Below are 18,212 nucleotides of genomic sequence, written 5' to 3' on the forward strand. Positions count from 1 at the left end.
TCTGTTTAAGAGTGTATATTAAAGTTTTTATTTCCTTTTCCAAATTACTTGATTTGTTTTGATCTAGTGCTCAATCTTGACACGCTAACATCTATCTGTCTTTTTATGAAGTTAACAGTATTGTAGTATCAAAGTACTTTGTATGTGTCCAAATATTTTGCATTACATTCACATAAGATTGAGAATTACATCAGCATGTTTAAACAAGCTTGTTAGAAGTGCAAAATGATAAACTTGACAGCTGTGTTGTTTAGCATTTTCTTCAAATATTCACTAAAATTACAAATATAAAGAATAAAATAAAGCATAAACAGCGGGAAGGAAATCAAAGAAAAGCACACCGCCCTCAGGTGTCCTGAATATCAGCTGAGTTGACGTCCTTCAGTTCACACTGCAGTGGACACACAACTGTCTTCCTCAAATATCAACTGCGTCTGAGGAGGAAGTCTGATTTTTATTTTCTGCAGGAAAGTGGGAGTGTTAGTATCATCATTAATATGTTTACTCTTAAATAGCCCTTTTCTAGCCTGACCTAGAGTACACTCATTAGCACGAGTGTGACTGACCTTTAATGAAGCACTTTCAAAGACACTTAAAAATGTGTTAAATAAAAACAACAATAACACAAAAAAACAAGAAAATGACAGAACAAGAAAACTGAAACATTTGAGCTAATGGCATTATAAACAGCCATGGCAGCGCTGCACATAAAATAAAGTGGACAATCAGCTTTAAAAGTTGAGTTTGGACAAAGTCTAGAAAAATCTGCACAGAGTAGAGGCCACAGGAGAGGTGTCAGTGCAGATGAAGAGGTTATATAAATAGTAAAGTATACTGCCGTTTGAGTAAAGCAATGTTTTTCTAATGGACGTCCTAACTACAGAGGCCGAAGTGAAATTGCAAAATCACAAAAATGCAAACGGCCCCATCTGGAGCCAGTGTTTGGTTTGTCCATTTTGGGCTACTGTAGAAACATGGCTGTGTACCTGCTCCCTGTGTAGATATAAACACCTCATTCTAAGGTAAGGAAAACACGATTCTTAATTTCAGGTGCTTATACGCTGAAGACAACAAACTTTTTATATTATATTCCATATTGCCAATCTATCCCCCTAAATCCTACACACTGGACCTTTAAGTAACTTTAAAATTTCTGATTTACTAAAACTGAAACCAGCTCAACAAACATGATCCCTTAAAGAGACTTTTCTTCAGGAGAACTAAATATGTCTCTGTCTTATGAATTTCTGATAAGCAGCTTTCACAGAAAGGTCTTGTTCCTTTTTTGAGGTGACCGTTTTGTAAGTTCATGTCAAAAAAAAATCTTCACAGCACTGGCTGATCGTTACGCTCACTGCTTTGAGCGCACAGTCATGACTGAGCGTTTCGACATTTTCCTCTTGTAATACCTGGGGATTTGAGCAGCTGCATAGTTAGAATGATTCGAGAGCCTTTGGTGGGAAAATCAACCAACACAATAAAGTGAATGGGATAAAAATCAGATTAGTGTCTGGGGCGTGTTCCCCCATTTCCCCATTTCAAGTGGAAACTATGACCTTGCATTTCACAGTTAAGACTAATAATCCTTCTCAGAATAACCATCAAAAGTGGAAGACTCCACTGCAGCTGCAGGGCGGCACAGGAAATCTGAACCGTAGCATTTCTAGGTAAGAGAATGAAAGTGTATGCTTAGAACTCCGATCAACATGAATTCAGAGAATTGTTTTTAAGACAAGTGAAACATGCTGCACAGACAGACAGAGGTGAAGGTTCTTCTACGGCACTGGCAATGCAACTGACGCTGTCTTTAGAAACTGCATATGTACTGACTAGCTTGTAGCCATAATTGTGTTATATTGAGAAACGTAACTGTCAAGTTAAGTCAAGTATATTTTTATTATATAGCCCAATATCACAAATACAACCTGTACGGCATGAGACACCCTCTGTCCCTACACCCTCGCAGCAGATAAGAAAAAACTCCCCTAAAACAAGTCTTTAACGGGGAATAAACTGGAGGAAACCTCAAAACGAGCAACTGAAGAGGGCTCCCTCTCTCAGGACAGACAGACGTGCAAAAGATGTGTGCACTAAATAAGTAGCATAATTACAATACAGGAATCCATATGCATAGAATGTGATCGTATATGAAAAAACAGCCCTTACGCACTCCCAACTTGTCAAATACCACCGCTTTGTCAGTGATTTTGATGTCAGAGACACACCAGACACTTCAGTTTTAGAGGCAGCAGGCAACAACCCAGGGCCTGGTTGTTCAAAGGGTATAACCCTAATAAAAAATAATCCAGTTCAGTCAGGAACACTTTAGTCAAAGAAAACTTTATTTCCATTTGCAGTATTATATTTGGTGGTATGGCTCTGTTCTGGGGCCCCTCTGCCTTTCCTCAGGCCTATGCAGAAAGCCTCTTCTACGTACCTACATGGAAAGCATAAAGCTGAGAGCACACCTCTCTGCCCTTCCATGCGCCTACACGGAAAGCCTAATGCAGGGAGAGCAGCATCAACGACAAACAGAAATGACATTGATAAGTCAGACACAGCATGAAAAGGAGGAGCTGGGGTGGAGGCAGGTTGCAAAGCAGCTTGCAGAGGAAGCAGCTGATGTTGCTGGGATGTGAGCTGAGTTGAGCTACAGGAAGACCGCCAGCCAGTCAACGCTACTCCTGCCTATGGTTTATAAGGCACTGCATCAAGAAATGGGCCACCTGAGAGTAGAGAGAGTACTGACTCTCATCCGAGACCGCTTTATTGGCCTCACATGTAGAGGATGTTGAGCATTACATAGCACGAGCGCATAGTTACAACAAACACCCCAACCAGCCAACTAGAGCTCCTCACCAACTTCATTACTACGTACCCATTCAAACTGGTTGCCATTGATTTCCTACATTTGGAAAAATGTAAGGGAGGTTAGGAATAAATGTGTGCAACACTTTAGCTTAGGAGTGATTTAGAAAAATTCTCAGAGCAACTCTGAGCAAGGAAGAGACATAAACTTTTACCTTAGTGAGGAGGTGTGGCGGACCCTGTTGCTAGGTATGATGCATTCTTTTAATAGATGTGATTGGTTGTCACAGACACACACTTCTGAGCCTGTAAGGTGAGGACACCCAGTGGAAATGAGATGAACTGCAGTGCTGACTGTGAAAGTGTTGTCAATGTTAGTGTGATCACTCTGCTGATGGAAGATTGAGACAGACCTAGACTCTTAGATCCTGCTAAAGATAAAAGTTATTCACAAAGCGTGTGATCCATTAAGAGAGCTTCTGAGGTGAAACACTGTTAAGAGCGGAGAGGAGGATTTTTAAGAGTTTCTTATACAGCGGCTAAAATTGCGGAAAAGCAAAGAGCAGCAGAAATATTCTCCAAACGCTGAATGACAGTGAATAAGTGAAACAGTAAAATGATGAAAGTGATTACAACATGTAGAAATTTGACAACTGGAAAAATGCAACAGCTCAGCAGTGATGACTTGGGCCTGCCTCTCCCATCAGCAGAGCGATCACACCAAGTTCCAAAACTTGCAGTGTGACACAGTTCATTTTGTTTCCACTGGGTGTCACCATCTTGCAGGCTGACAAAAGGGAAACCAATTACATCGCCTCACTAAGGTAAAGGTTCCTGTCCCGTCCTCACTCAGAGTTGCTCTGAGATCTTTCCTAAAGCACTCCTAAGCTGGGATCCTAGCTGGAAACTTTTTGGCCAAGTTAGGAGCTCTCTGAGAGCGTTCTTGTTTTTTTAAACAGATCGACTACAAAGAGATGCAAAAACACAACAAGGAGCCACAAAGAGACTTATGATGACTACGAAAGGGGGCAAAACAATCACACAGAGACATAAAATGACTACAAAGAGTCACAAAGATACTACAAACAGATGTAAAGCTATTACACTCGAAACGATCACAGAGACACCAAATGACTTCAAAGAGATTGAGATGACAACAAAGAGACATAAAATGACAACAAAGGGACACAAAATGACAATAGACAAAAAATGACCCCAAAGAAATTTAAAATAACCACAAAGAGACACAAAATGACCACAAGGGGACACAAAATGACCACAAGGGACACAAAATGACCACAACGAGACACAAAATGACCCCACAGAAATTTAAAATGACCACAAAGGGACACAAAATGACCACAAATAAGCATAAAATGGCCACAAAGAGACACAAAATGACTACAAAGGGACACAAAATGACCACAAAGAGACACATAATGTCCCCACAGAAATTTAAAATGACCACAAGGGACACAATATGACCACAAAGGGACACAAAAGGGCCACAAAGAGGCACAAAATGACCACAAAGGGACACAAAATGACCCCACAGAAATTTAAAATGACCACAATGGGACACAAAATGACCACAAATAGGCACAAAATGACCACAAAGAGGCACAAAATGACCACAAAGAGACACAAAATGTCCCCACAGAAATTTAAAATGACAACAAGGGACACAAAACGACCACAAAGGAACACAAAAGGGCCACAAAGAGGCACAAAATGACCACAATGTGACACAAAATGACCCCACAAAAATTTAAAATGACCACAAGGGACACAATATGACCACAAAGGGACACAAAAGGGCCACAAAGAGGCACAAAATGACCACAAAGAGACACAAAATGTCCCCACAAAAATTAAAAATGACCACAAGGGACACAATATGACCACAAAGGGACACAAAAGGGCCACAAAGAGGCACAAAATGACCACAAAGGGACACAAAATGACCACAAAGGGACACAAAATGACCCCACAGAAATTTAAAATGACCACAAGGGGACACAAAATGACCACAAATAGGCACAAAATGACCACAAAGAGGCACAAAATGACCACAAAGAGACACAAAATGTCCCCACAGAAATTTAAAATGACAACAAGGGACACAAAACGACCACAAAGGAACACAAAAGGGCCACAAAGAGGCACAAAATGACCACAATGTGACACAAAATGACCCCACAAAAATTTAAAATGACCACAAGGGACACAATATGACCACAAAGGGACACAAAAGGGCCACAAAGAGGCACAAAATGACCACAAAGAGACACAAAATGTCCCCACAGAAATTTAAAATGACCACAAGGGACACAATATGACCACAAAGGGACACAAAAGGGCCACAAAGAGGCACAAAATGACCACAAAGGGACACAAAATGACCACAAAGGGACACAAAATGACCCCACAGAAATTTAAAATGACAAAGGACACAAAATGACCACACATAGGCACAAAATGACCACAAAGAGGCACAAAATGACCACAAAGAGACACAAAATGTCCCCACAGAAATTTAAAATGACAACAAGGGACACAAAACGACCACAAAGGAACACAAAAGGGCCACAAAGAGGCACAAAATGACCACAATGTGACACAAAATGACCCCGCAAAAATTTAAAATGACCACAAGGGACACAAAATGACCACAAATAGGCACAAAATGACCACAAAGAGGCACAAAATGACCACAAAGAGACACAAAATGTCCCCACAGAAATTTAAAATGACCACAAGGGACACAATATGACCACAAAGGGACACAAAAGGGCCACAAAGAGGCACAAAATGACCACAAAGGGACACAAAATGACCCCACAGAAATTTAAAATGACAAAGGACACAAAATGACCACACATAGGCACAAAATGACCACAAAGAGGCACAAAATGACCACAAAGAGACACAAAATGTCCCCACAGAAATTTGAAATGACAACAAGGGACACAAAACGACCACAAAGGAACACAAAAGAGCCACAAAGAGGCACAAAATGACCACAATGGGACACAAAATGACCCCACAGAAATTTAAAATGACCCCACAGAAATTTAAAATGACAAGGGACACAAAATGACCACAAATAGGCACAAAATGACCACAAAGAGGCACAAAATGACCACAAAGAGGCACAAAATGACCACAAAGAGACACAAAATGTCCCCACAGAAATTTGAAATGACAACAAGGGACACAAAACGACCACAAAGGAACACAAAAGGGCCACAAAGAGGCACAAAATGACCACAATGGGACACAAAATGACCCCACAGAAATTTAAAATGACCCCACAGAAATTTAAAATGACAAGGGACACAAAATGACCACAAAGAGGCACAAAATGACCACAAAGAGACACAAAATGTCCATTTCCATTTGCAGTATTATATTTGGTGGTATGGCTCTGTTCTGGGGCCCCTCTGCCTTTCCTCAGGCCTATGCAGAAAGCCTCTTCTACGTACCTACATGGAAAGCATAAAGCTGAGAGAGCACACCTCTCTGCCCTTCCATGCGCCTACACGGAAAGCCTAATGCAGGGAGAGCAGCATCAACGACAAACAGAAATGACATTGATAAGTCAGACACAGCATGAAAAGGAGGAGCTGGGGTGGAGGCAGGTTGCAAAGCAGCTTGCAGAGGAAGCAGCTGATGTTGCTGGGATGTGAGCTGAGTTGAGCTACAGGAAGACCGCCAGCCAGTCAACGCTACTCCTGCCTATGGTTTATAAGGCACTGCATCAAGAAATGGGCCACCTGAGAGTAGAGAGAGTACTGACTCTCATCCGAGACCGCTTTTATTGGCCTCACATGTAGAGGATGTTGAGCATTACATAGCACGAGCGCATAGTTACAACAAACACCCCAACCAGCCAACTAGAGCTCCTCACCAACTTCATTACTACGTACCCATTCAAACTGGTTGCCATTGATTTCCTACATTTGGAAAAATGTAAGGATGTTAGGAATAAATGTGTGCAACACTTTAGCTTAGGAGTGATTTAGAAAAATTCTCAGAGCAACTCTGAGCAAGGAAGAGACATAAACTTTTACCTTAGTGAGGAGGTGTGGCGGACCCTGTTGCTAGGTATGATGCATTCTTTTAATAGATGTGATTGGTTGTCACAGACACACACTTCTGAGCCTGTAAGGTGAGGACACCCAGTGGAAATGAGATGAACTGCAGTGCTGACTGTGAAAGTGTTGTCAATGTTAGTGTGATCACTCTGCTGATGGAAGATTGAGACAGACCTAGACTCTTAGATCCTGCTAAAGATAAAAGTTATTCACAAAGCGTGTGATCCATTAAGAGAGCTTCTGAGGTGAAACACTGTTAAGAGCGGAGAGGAGGATTTTTAAGAGTTTTTATACAGCGGCTAAAATTATGCGGAAAAGCAAAGAGCAGCAGAAATATTCTCCAAACGCTGAATGACAGTGAATAAGTGAAACAGTAAAATGATGAAAGTGATTACAACATGTAGAAATTTGACAACTGGAAACATGCAACAGCTCAGCAGTGATGACTTGGGCCTGCCTCTCCCATCAGCAGAGCGATCACACCAAGTTCCAAAACTTGCAGTGTGACACAGTTTATTTTGTTTCCACTGGGTGTCACCATCTTGCAGGCTGACAAAAGGGAAACCAATTACATCGCCTCACTAAGGTAAAGGTTTCTGTCCCTTCCTCACTCAGAGTTGCTCTGAGATCTTTCCTAAAGCACTCCTAAGCTGGGATCCGAGCTGGAAACTTTTTGGCCAAGTTAGGAGCTCTCTGAGAGCGTTCTTGTTTAAACAGATCGACTACAAAGAGATGCAAAAACACAACAAGGAGCCACAAAGAGACTTATGATGACTACAAAAGGGGGCAAAACAATCACACAGAGACATAAAATGACTACAAAGAGTCACAAAGATACTACAAACAGATGTAAAGCTATTACACTCGAAACGATCACAGAGACACCAAATGACTTCAAAGAGATTGAGATGACAACAAAGAGACACAAAATGACAACAAAGGGACACAAAATGACAATAGACAAAAAATGACCCCACAGCAATTTAAAATAACCACACAGAGACACAAATGACCACAAGGGACACAAATGACCACAAAGACACAAACTGACCCCACAGAAATTTAAAATGACCACAAAGGGACACAAAATGACCACAAATAAGCATAAAATGGCCACAAAGAGACACAAAATGACTACAAAGGGACACAAAATGACCACAAATAAGCATAAAATGACCACAACGAGACACAAAATGACCCCACAGAAATTTAAAATGACCACAAAGGGACACAAAATGACCACAAATAAGCATAAAATGGCCACAAAGAGGCACAAAATGACTACAAAGGGACACAAAATGACCACAAAGAGAAACAAAATGTCCCCACAGAAATTTAAAATGACCACAAGGGACACAATATGACCACAAAGGGACACAAAAGGGCCACAAAGAGGCACAAAATGACCACAAAGGGACACAAAATGACCCCACAGAAATTTAACATGACCACAAGGGGACACAAATGACCACAAATAGGCACAAATGACCACAAAGAGGCACAAAATGACCACAAAGCGACACAAAATGTCCCCACAGAAATTTAAAATGACCACAAGGGACACAAAACGACCACAAAGGGACACAAAAGAGCCACAAAGAGGCACAAAATGACCACAAAGGGACACAAAATGACCACAAAGTGACACAAAATGTCCCCACAGAACTTTGAAATGACAACAAGGGACACAAAAATGACCACAAAGGACACAAAGAGCCACAAAGAGGCACAAAATGACCACAATGGGACACAAATGACCCCACAGAAATTTAAAATGTCCCCACAGAAATTTAAAATGACAACAAGGGACAAAACGACCACAAAGGAACACAAATAGGCACAAAATGACCATAAAGAGATACAAAATGACCAAAAAGAGACACAAAATGACCCCACAGAAATTTAAAATGACCACAAAGGGACACAAATTGACCACAAATAGGCACAAAATGACCCCACAGAAATTTAAAATGACCACAAAGGGACACAAATTGACCACAAAGAGGCACAAAATGACCCCACAGAAATTTAAAATGACAACAAGGGACACAAAACGACCACAAAGGGACACAAAAGGGCCACAAAGAGGCACAAAATGACCACAATGGGACACAAAATGACCCCACAGAAATTTAAAATGACCCCACAGAAATTTAAAATGACAAAGGGACACAAATGACCACAAATAAGCACAAACTGACCCCACAGAAATTTAAAATGACCACAATGTGACACAAAATGACCCCACAGAAATTTAAAATGACAAGGGACACAAAATGACCACAAAGAGGCACAAAATGACCACAAAGAGACACAAAATGTCCCCACAGAAATTTGAAATGACAACAAGGGACACAAAACGACAACACAGGAACACAAAGACCACAAAGATGCACAAAATGACCACAATAGGACACAAAATGACCCCACAGAAATTTAAAATGACCCCACAGAAATTTAAAATGACAAGGGACACAAAATGACCACAAAGAGGCACAAAATGACCACAAAGAGACACAAAATGTCCCCACAGAAATTTAAAATGACAACAAGGGACACAAAACGACCACAAAGGGCCACAAAAGGGCCACAAAGAGGCACAAAATGACCACAATGGGACACAAAATGACCCCACAGAAATTTAAAATGTCCCCACAGAAATTTAAAATGACAACAAGGGACACAAAACGACCACAAAGGAACACAAATAGGCACAAAATGACCATAAAGAGATACAAAATGACCAAAAAGAGACACAAAATGACCCCACAGAAATTTAAAATGACCACAAAGGGACACAAATTGACCACAAATAGGCACAAAATGACCCCACAGAAATTTAAAATGACCACAAAGGGACACAAATTGACCACAAAGAGGCACAAAATGACCCCACAGAAATTTAAAATGACAACAAGGGACAAAACGACCACAAAGGAACACAAAAGGGCCACAAAGAGGCACAAAATGACCACAATGGGACACAAAATGACCCCACAGAAATTTAAAATGACCCCACAGAAATTTAAAATGACAAGGGACACAAAATGACCACAAATAAGCACAAAATGACCCCACAGAAATTTAAAATGACCACAAGGGACACAAAATGACCACAAAGGGACACAAAATGACCACAAAGGGACACAAAATGACCATAAAGAGATACAAAATGACCAAAAAGAGACACAAAATGACCCCACAGAAATTTAAAATGACCACAAAGGGACACAAATTGACCACAAAGAGGCACAAAATGACCCCACAGAAATTTAAAATGACTACAAAGGGACACAAAATGACCATAAAGGGACACAAAATGACCACAAAGAGATTTAAAATGACCAAAAAGAGACACAACAAAGAGTTGAAAGCAAATACAAAGAGGATCATAAAACCAGAAAGAGACACAAAATTAGTTCAAAGAGATGCAAAGTAACTACAAAAGACGCAAAGCAACTCTACTGGGAGAGACAGAGATTCAGAATGACTACAGAGACAAAGCAACAACAGGCAGACAGCAACGACTTGGGTCTGCTGTCAGTTCCTTTCAGTATTTTTTAATCCTGTATTATTATATCATGCAATATTTAATTTCTTTAATGACTAGAAATATTATAGATTCCAGAGGAGGTTTCATTTTCAACTCAGGCTTCTAAATTCAGAGGTGGACATCTTGTGTTACAGTTTGGATGAAAATGCCCACTAGGGGTCGTGAGATAGTCACGTATGAAATATGTGTTATGATCCAACACAAGAAAATTAAAAGAAGGCAATGTCATGGGTCATCCACCAGGGAGCACACAATTTTTATTTTGTAGAGGATATACAAAAGCTTCAACAATGTGCAAAGTTATAGATATATATATTATAGTGAAAGGATTAAAGCTTATCCAGACAAACTACTAATACTATTTAAAACTACAAAGCAACCTGAAAGAATAGAAGGAACCTCTGTAAACAACCCACCCATCACATCACATCCTAAGTACTGTAACGCACGTATGAAAGGTTAACAGGATTTTTGAAATAAAGGTTTTACATGCAACGTAACACACAGTAACAAAAATAATATCAAAAAGTGAAAAAAATAGAATACTAAAAGTATGAAATTGAATAAAATAAAATATTTTAAAATAAGTGCGTAGGTGCGAAGCAAAGTTTCTGGCCTGTTTCAGGAAAGTCACAGCTGATCTAAGGCCAAAGTGAAGAGGTAAGTTTTTAGTCGACTTTAAAAAATATTTAGCTATTTATTGGTATGTTTAATAAATTTCATGTCAGTGTTTCCAAAGTGACGTAGTTCTAATTCCATTTTCATGTGCTGGCTTTGTCACTGGGAGGTGGAGGGGTTGGTGCGTCACCAAAACCTGATGACATGATGCCATGCTGCAGACCACAGTTTGAGACCCATGAACAACAATCCCGATTTTTTTTTTTTTTTCATTTTGTTTTGTTTGCAGGTTGTTGCTGCTTTTCCAACTGCGTTGATGTGTGTTTTTTAGTGTTTGTGACACTGAACATTTGTGCCATCAAATGTCACTGTTTCCAGTTCTGTTTGTGCCACTGGATGTGGGTGTTTTCTATTGGTCCACTGCTGCTTTTCCAGCTATGACTATGTCACTGTGGTTGTTTTGTAAGCATCATTGCTACATTTCCAGTAGCATTTGGGGCCTCTTTTTCTGGTGGGCCAGGGCTGCATTTTCTGTGTGTTTGTGCCACCAAATGAAGGTTATGCATTTGTGCTACTAAACATGGGTGTTTTTTAGCAAGGCACTGCCGCATTTCATGTCGCGTTTGTGCCCTTTAACGCAAGTGTCACTGCGTTTCCAACAGCATTCATGCCACCAAACGTAGGTGTTATTTGGTGAGCCCTCACTGCATTCACAGTGGGGTTTGTGATTGTACCACCAAACATGCACGTTTTTAGCAAGTCGTCACTGCATTCAGAGGTTAAAGCAAGAAAAAATTTTGTGCCTGGAATGTGGAGCACGCAAGATTTGTGTGCCTGAAATCTGAAATCTTTTCCAGAGTGGGGGGCTTGGTGTTGCGGTCACAAAATGAAGAAATATGTACGTATGTGTTGCAAAGGAACGTGTTTATTATCAAAACGAACAAAAAGATTATAGCTTTAGTAGTTACTTTTCAGATTAAACTTTTATAGCATAATGAGTTTATAAATAAAGATTAAACTTTCAGTGGTTACCAGACGTTTTGACTTATAGCTCCTACATCTCTTTTTTGCCTTGGTGCTACTTATTTTTAGAAGCTAAATCATTTAGGCTGTTTGCAAAATTGTATCGCGCTTGATGTGAATTAAACAGGCAGTTGCGTCGAAATTTCGCCTCTGGGCAAGCATGTCATTATTGAAATGGATCATATAATGTTGTGGTGGTGACTTTAAAACTTCAGCATATTGGATTTTTATTGCAGCTTTCGTTTCTGTCTGGTTTCTGTTACCTCACCTTCAAAATTACCGCTGGCTTACCGGAGCCTCTCCCGCTCCATCTGTGCTCTGTGTCTCAATGTGACATGATGTGAACGCATGCACAGGTGTCAGTGTTGATTGGCTATCACTTGTGCTGTGTAAGGAGGGAGTTTTAAAATACATTTATTTGATCGTTTATCGATGAAAAAACGTCCGGTGCCGATTATGGTAAACAGTAGGTTGTGTTTACTCGCACACTGGGCGCCTAAATCATTTTCCCGGTTCGCACTTATATATATATTTTTAGGGGCAAATGCGAGTGAAATGCTCGCACTGCAGAGCACTTCTGCCCGTGCCAGACAGAAGCATCACCACAGCGGAAATCCGGCGCTGTGCCGGAGAACTTTAACCCCTGTGCATTTCCAGCGACATTTGTGATTGCACCGCCAAACATGGGCTTTTTTGGCAAGTTGTGACCGCATTTCCAGTGGCGTTAATGTAACCGAATGTGGGTGTTTCAAGCCACAATGTGATCTTTTCCTATTAGCACCAAGTGGTCTTTATGCCTAAACATAATCACGTTAACCACAGAATTGTGAAAATGTAAAGAAGGCTAATGTTTTAATGTATCTACTGAATAATATCGTACCAATGTGAAAAGTATCAATGGTTTGCAGAAACATGCAATCCCAACATTTACACTGGCAGTTTGGTTGGATCATCGCAGTGTTCTTGAAGGCAAATAGTTAACAAGGAAGTTAGCAATGTAGCTCGGTCCTAGCTCATTAAGGACTCTGAATGACAGACTTCTAAATGTTACAGGAAGTCTGTGCAGAGCAGCTTAACCTAGACTGTTGTGCTCTCTCCTCTTGGTTCTGGTTCATAGCCAGCTGCAGAGGTGTGAATGAGCTGAAGCCCAGTAAAAGGTGCATCACAGTAATCGAGTCAGATTGAAATAAAGGCATGAATTAGCATCTTTCTGATTTTTAAATGGTTGTACTTCAGCTGTTTCTTAGGTAGAAAAATAATCTTTACCTCCGCAAGGAGGTTATGTTTTCACCGGCATTGGTCTGTTTGTCTGCAAAATAACTCAGAAAGTTATGAACGGATTTTGATGAAATTTTAAGGAAAGGTGGATAATGGGACAAGGAACAGACGATAAAATTGGTGGTGATCAGTTGAAGCAAAGTGGATAAAATAATAAAAAAGTCTATCATCTGACAGCTTCAGCAGCAATTCCAATTTCTAAAAAGACGATGAAAATAGCGCCATCTGGTGGCCGGAAAGCACGTCTTGTTCTACTTGCTAAATATTGTTGTAATTCTAAAGTTAAAATTAATGTTCTATGTTGGAAAAAAAGAAAGTGAAAAATACAAAAAACCCATATTCTGTGTTGGTACAAAATAAAAACGAAATAAATACACCACAGTGCCTCCATGGTGAAGGCATATATGACCTAATAATGATAGTGATGCAAATAACCTAATTGTGATGCAGGCTGCAAAATCTGATGCAGAGGGGGAGGGAATATCACCTACTTGGCGGAGGTCTGCTCTCTCTGAGTGCTTTTCTAGTTTCATTATGTTGCTGATGTGGAACTTGAAATTTAGATCTCAATCTAGGATCACACAAGGTTTGAAGACCAGAAACCTGAATCACTTTAAGTGTGCAGAGACTGTTTGTTTTAAATGTCTACATCCATCTATACACACTAGCAGGTCTTTGGTTCACAGGATGTGCTGCACTTTTCAGATCTGATGAATGAGCAGCAACTCATCAGTATCAAGAGTTTTGTAAACATCTGTAATGTCACTTTTTTCTCTTACAAAAACCACCCAAACTCCTATCCAACTTACAGCTGTGAGTCGATCACCTCAAATTTTAGTTTCTTACGCTCGCAAAAACAACGGATCACAGTTTTTCTTTGTTCTCATTCACAGCAATGGCTCTGAATCATCTTCTGGCAAATTTGCCAGAACCTTAAAGCGGTTATAAGACATGGCTGAGGTGGTGTATCTTCGCTGGATCTTGGAACTGTTTTGACGAGGCCGAGACTCAGACATACTCATCGAACGGACAACGTGCGTTTCCTCCGAAGGCAAGGCTGAAGAAGCACTTGGCAACGTAGCACTGCCATGTGTCAAAAGGGCAGGACTGCTGTGTCTGTGACTGCCTCTTTGGATCGGTAGGCCGGATGCTGGAATTCGCATTGCGACGCCAGGTTTTGAATCTTTGTTCTGGGGTAAATTCACAGATTTTGGATTTTTGCTACTGATTAAGGCTGCTGGTTTTGGATTGTCGTCGTGGGGAAACTGGTCTGGGAGTAGGTTAGTGGGTTTTGAGACGTCTGGTGAGGATTTGGAGGGATTGTTGTCAACCGTAGGTTGGTCATGCTGGCACACAACAGGACCCTGCATAGATCTAAGGTCCTTGAGTTCCTCAGTTAGTTGGCGGATGATTCCCTCTTTGTCACGAAGAGACAACTCCAGTTCACTGATTCTTCTCAGGTGCTCAGTGGTGGCATTTCCAGTGGGATCAGCCTGGTTTCTTGTGTTGTGACCCTCTGCATTGCTGCGTGTTGAACTCTGTTGTGATGACTGTGAGAACCGCATTTTCCTTCTCCCCACTGTCAAAAGAAAAAGGTCTCTTTAGCACTTCATTACTGACCTTTTAGGTTTTATTACTATTATTACTAAAAATTCTCAGATATAAGAATAATAATAATAATAATAATAACAACAGAAATTTGCTGGTATGCTGTATCAATCTACAAATGCTGTTTGAATTAAACTCAATACTTCCTGTGTTGTTTGTTTTACAATTAAAGCTCTTCATCACCACTTCTCGATACTGTCAAGGCTTTTCTTGTCAATCAGCTGCAGCTAGTTAATCACCAGGAGCTAAAATGGCAAAATTTTGGGTTGAATTTGATTCAATCCAATGGAATCACAACAATCAGTTGATGTGGTAGTAGTCGTAAGCATTTCACATAAATCTGTGTCTTGTAGATATCCAGCTGCGGAAGCTGCCGGTGAGTTTGGGATGTAGCAGCTGCAGACAGAAAAATTAGCTTCCATCTCCTCCTAAACAAAAAGTGTTATTGACTTACCAGAGTCGCCACATTTCTTCCACAGGAGGGAAGTTAATGCACATGAGATTGATCCAGTTACAACTGTTGTTAGTAGAACAGCAATGATAATTAATGCAGTGCAGGAGGTGCCCTCTCTCTCTGTTCTCTTGAAGCAGCCATCTGAAATGATAATCAAGATTACACAGAAATAATATTTTAGATATACTATATACTTCACAAAGCCACCACCTAAATAATTTGAAAAGTCAGATTATTAGGTACTGCTTTTTTAGTGCCATTAATTTTAACTATCAACAGTCACACTTAATGTACAAGTCATTAAATAAATAATAAATGCATTTTAGTTTTCTTTTTCTGTCTTATCTGATGAGGCATTACCTTTTGGTAAATGGCGCCAAAATTGGAGAAAAGGTATTGTATAGGCCTCAAAAGGGCACATGACTTCACAATGCATTGTGTGTAACCAGCGCCATTTTTACGGGCAAATTGTTTTGTTTACATTGCGTTGCGCTGGGAGAGAGACGTGAAGCGAGAGATTTAAATGGACCGGGCAAAGGAAAAGTGTGTTGGATGGTACCAAGACAAGCTGGACCCTATTCCGAAGGCTCGGTACCTTGACAAAATCCAGAAAATAGGTGGAGTGGATCCGTATGAGCACGGAGACTGGACTCGGGATTTAAAAGCCCTGCCGCCGTTGACTGAAGCTGAGCTTGTCCTCTATCTCGTCAGCGGGATAAGCTATTATACCGACGACGAATTTAGGAATGCCAAATCTTTAAGGACTCATGGGCAAGCAAACTTTGGGTGGGTGCAGGACCTCCGAATTTTACGCCTTAAAGAGAAGACCGTCGTCATTTCAGAGGTATGTAAACTTTACAAGCCTCACTGTGTCCCACCTCTGTGTGGTGCTGCCTGTTTGCTTTTTTCCACTTCCGCTACATCACCCTTTTGAGCCCTACTGGGGAAAGCAACCACCCAACTATGACAGGAAAAACTGGAAATATCACTTTGCAATTGTATGCCTCGACAAGTTGCACTTCATATCCATGTCTGTCCGGACTCATATGGAGCCATAACAGTCGACAATGCTTCAGATGTAGAGCTGCATCAAATTCTAATTAGTTCATTGTTGAGTGCAAGCAGACATTTGTGCCACATTTGAGAAAATTCCTTCAAGGTGTTCTTGAGATATTGCATTCACAATAATTTGACAGATTAGGTCACAGTGACCTTGACCTTTGACCACCAAATTCTAATCAGTTCATCTCTGACTCAGAGTGGATGTTTGTGCCAAATTTAAAGAAATTGCCTCAAGGCATTCCTGACAATTCTTATAATTTTGGTGGTCACAGACCAAAATTCATCAGTTCATCTTTAAATCCAAGTGGACGTTTGTGCCAAATTTAAATTCCCTCAAGGTGTTGAGACATCACATTCACAAGAATGCAACAGTCAGGGTCACAGTGACCTTGACCTTTGACCACCAAATTCTAATCAGTTCAACTTTGACTCAGAGTGGATGTTTGTGCCAAATTTGAAAAAATTCCCTCAAGGCATTTCTGACATATCACTCTCACGCAATTGGGACAGATAGACAACCTGGGTCACCAGACTATCATCACAGGGCTGACACATAGAGACAGACAACCATTCACACTCACATTCACACCTACGGGCAATTTAGAGTCACCAATTAACCTGCATGTCTTTGGACTGTGGGAGGAAGCTGGAGTAGCTGGAGGAAACCCACGCTGACACAGGGAGAACATGCAAACTCGAACCCCCCACCCTGAATTCAAACCAGGAACCATTTGGCTGTGAGATGACAATGCTAACCACTGCACCACCGTACCCCCAATATAAATGTGAATATCTTAAATATAATAGTTTGACCACTAAATATCAACACAACTTTTGGATAACTACAAGGTTGGTTTTTCAAGGTCAAAGCAAAGCATGTTGGTTGTACTGACCTAACTGAGTTTGTCAGGCTATATAAGACTCACTAAATAATGCCAGAGTTGGAACTACTTAAAAGATACATGCAAATTGTTACCTTACTTTTTTAAGTTTAAGCAGTGGAATATTTGTCAATGGAGTCTAACGAGATTATAGATGAGGAACTGAAGCCGTAAACAGTTTCCTCGTTGGAACAGACTGTCTGACTGAAAGGTAAAGTGGAAAAAATATTCTAAATATAGCCTACATTTAAACTGATGTTGATTTGTTTCAGGGTTTGTTGCTGACACCCATCCACAGCAGTAGCTTAGCCTCCGTGTCCTCCTGCCTGCTTCTCCAAACTGGGGGCGTACTGATATTTACTGTCAGTACCACACTCCCAAGTAGCTCACTAAGTGCCCACTACAAAAAATCTGGGCTATCCCTTTCAATGTAAATTTAGGTTTCAGATGCAAGTGGATTGTTAAGGCTCCAGCGTACCTGGTACATGAATCTCTTTGTGCCTCATCTCGTTTATTTCAGGCAGGTGAACTCTGCAGGTGACCCTGTAATGAAAGACTTTAGTGTGGATTTTAACTAACACATGTAGAGTTTTCTACTGGCAAAAGGCAGCAGCTGAAATTGTAGCATAAATCTGAGCATTAAACTGAAACTGAACCTGCTGGCAGTCCGCACAGTCGCTCTCCTTGTAGCTGTGAAACACCGCGTTCTGGAATCTTCATCAATCTGTGGGTCTTCAGCACTGATGTTCTGTCCCTGGGCATCAACAAATGTTATCTCAGGCTGCGGACCAGCAGCTCGCCTCACACAGCAGAGTCACGTCATCACCTGC

The 18,212-nt window shown here is 40.7% G+C and overlaps 1 protein-coding gene across 1 annotated transcript; it reads right to left on the bottom strand.

Annotated features, from left to right (window-relative positions):
- Nucleotides 1-13,257: 13,257 nt before the first annotated feature.
- On the bottom strand, nucleotides 13,258-18,163 carry LOC125884449 (uncharacterized). The gene is made up of 4 exons (XM_049569412.1): nucleotides 18,039-18,163; nucleotides 17,861-17,925; nucleotides 15,440-15,580; nucleotides 13,258-14,956 (listed from the first exon to the last, which is right to left on the bottom strand). The coding sequence occupies exons 2-4, from the start codon at nucleotides 17,886-17,888 to the stop codon at nucleotides 14,265-14,267; spliced, it is 861 nt and encodes a 286-aa protein (XP_049425369.1). The 5' UTR covers nucleotides 17,889-17,925; nucleotides 18,039-18,163; the 3' UTR covers nucleotides 13,258-14,264.
- Nucleotides 18,164-18,212: the final 49 nt, after the last annotated feature.

The sequence above is a fragment of the Epinephelus fuscoguttatus genome, linkage group LG23, assembly GCF_011397635.1.
Source record: "Epinephelus fuscoguttatus linkage group LG23, E.fuscoguttatus.final_Chr_v1".
In the NCBI taxonomy this organism is placed as follows: Eukaryota; Metazoa; Chordata; class Actinopteri; order Perciformes; family Serranidae; genus Epinephelus; species Epinephelus fuscoguttatus.

Coding starts and splice junctions, on each gene's coding strand:
- LOC125884449 (XM_049569412.1), bottom strand. CDS start 17,888: ATGAGGCACAAAGAGATTCATGTACCAG. Junction 15,581..17,860: donor CAAAGAGATTCATGTACCAG/GTACGCTGGAGC, acceptor TTATCATTTCAG/ATGGCTGCTTCAAGAGAACA. Junction 14,957..15,439: donor GAAGAAATGTGGCGACTCTG/GTAAGTCAATAA, acceptor TTCTTTTGACAG/TGGGGAGAAGGAAAATGCGG.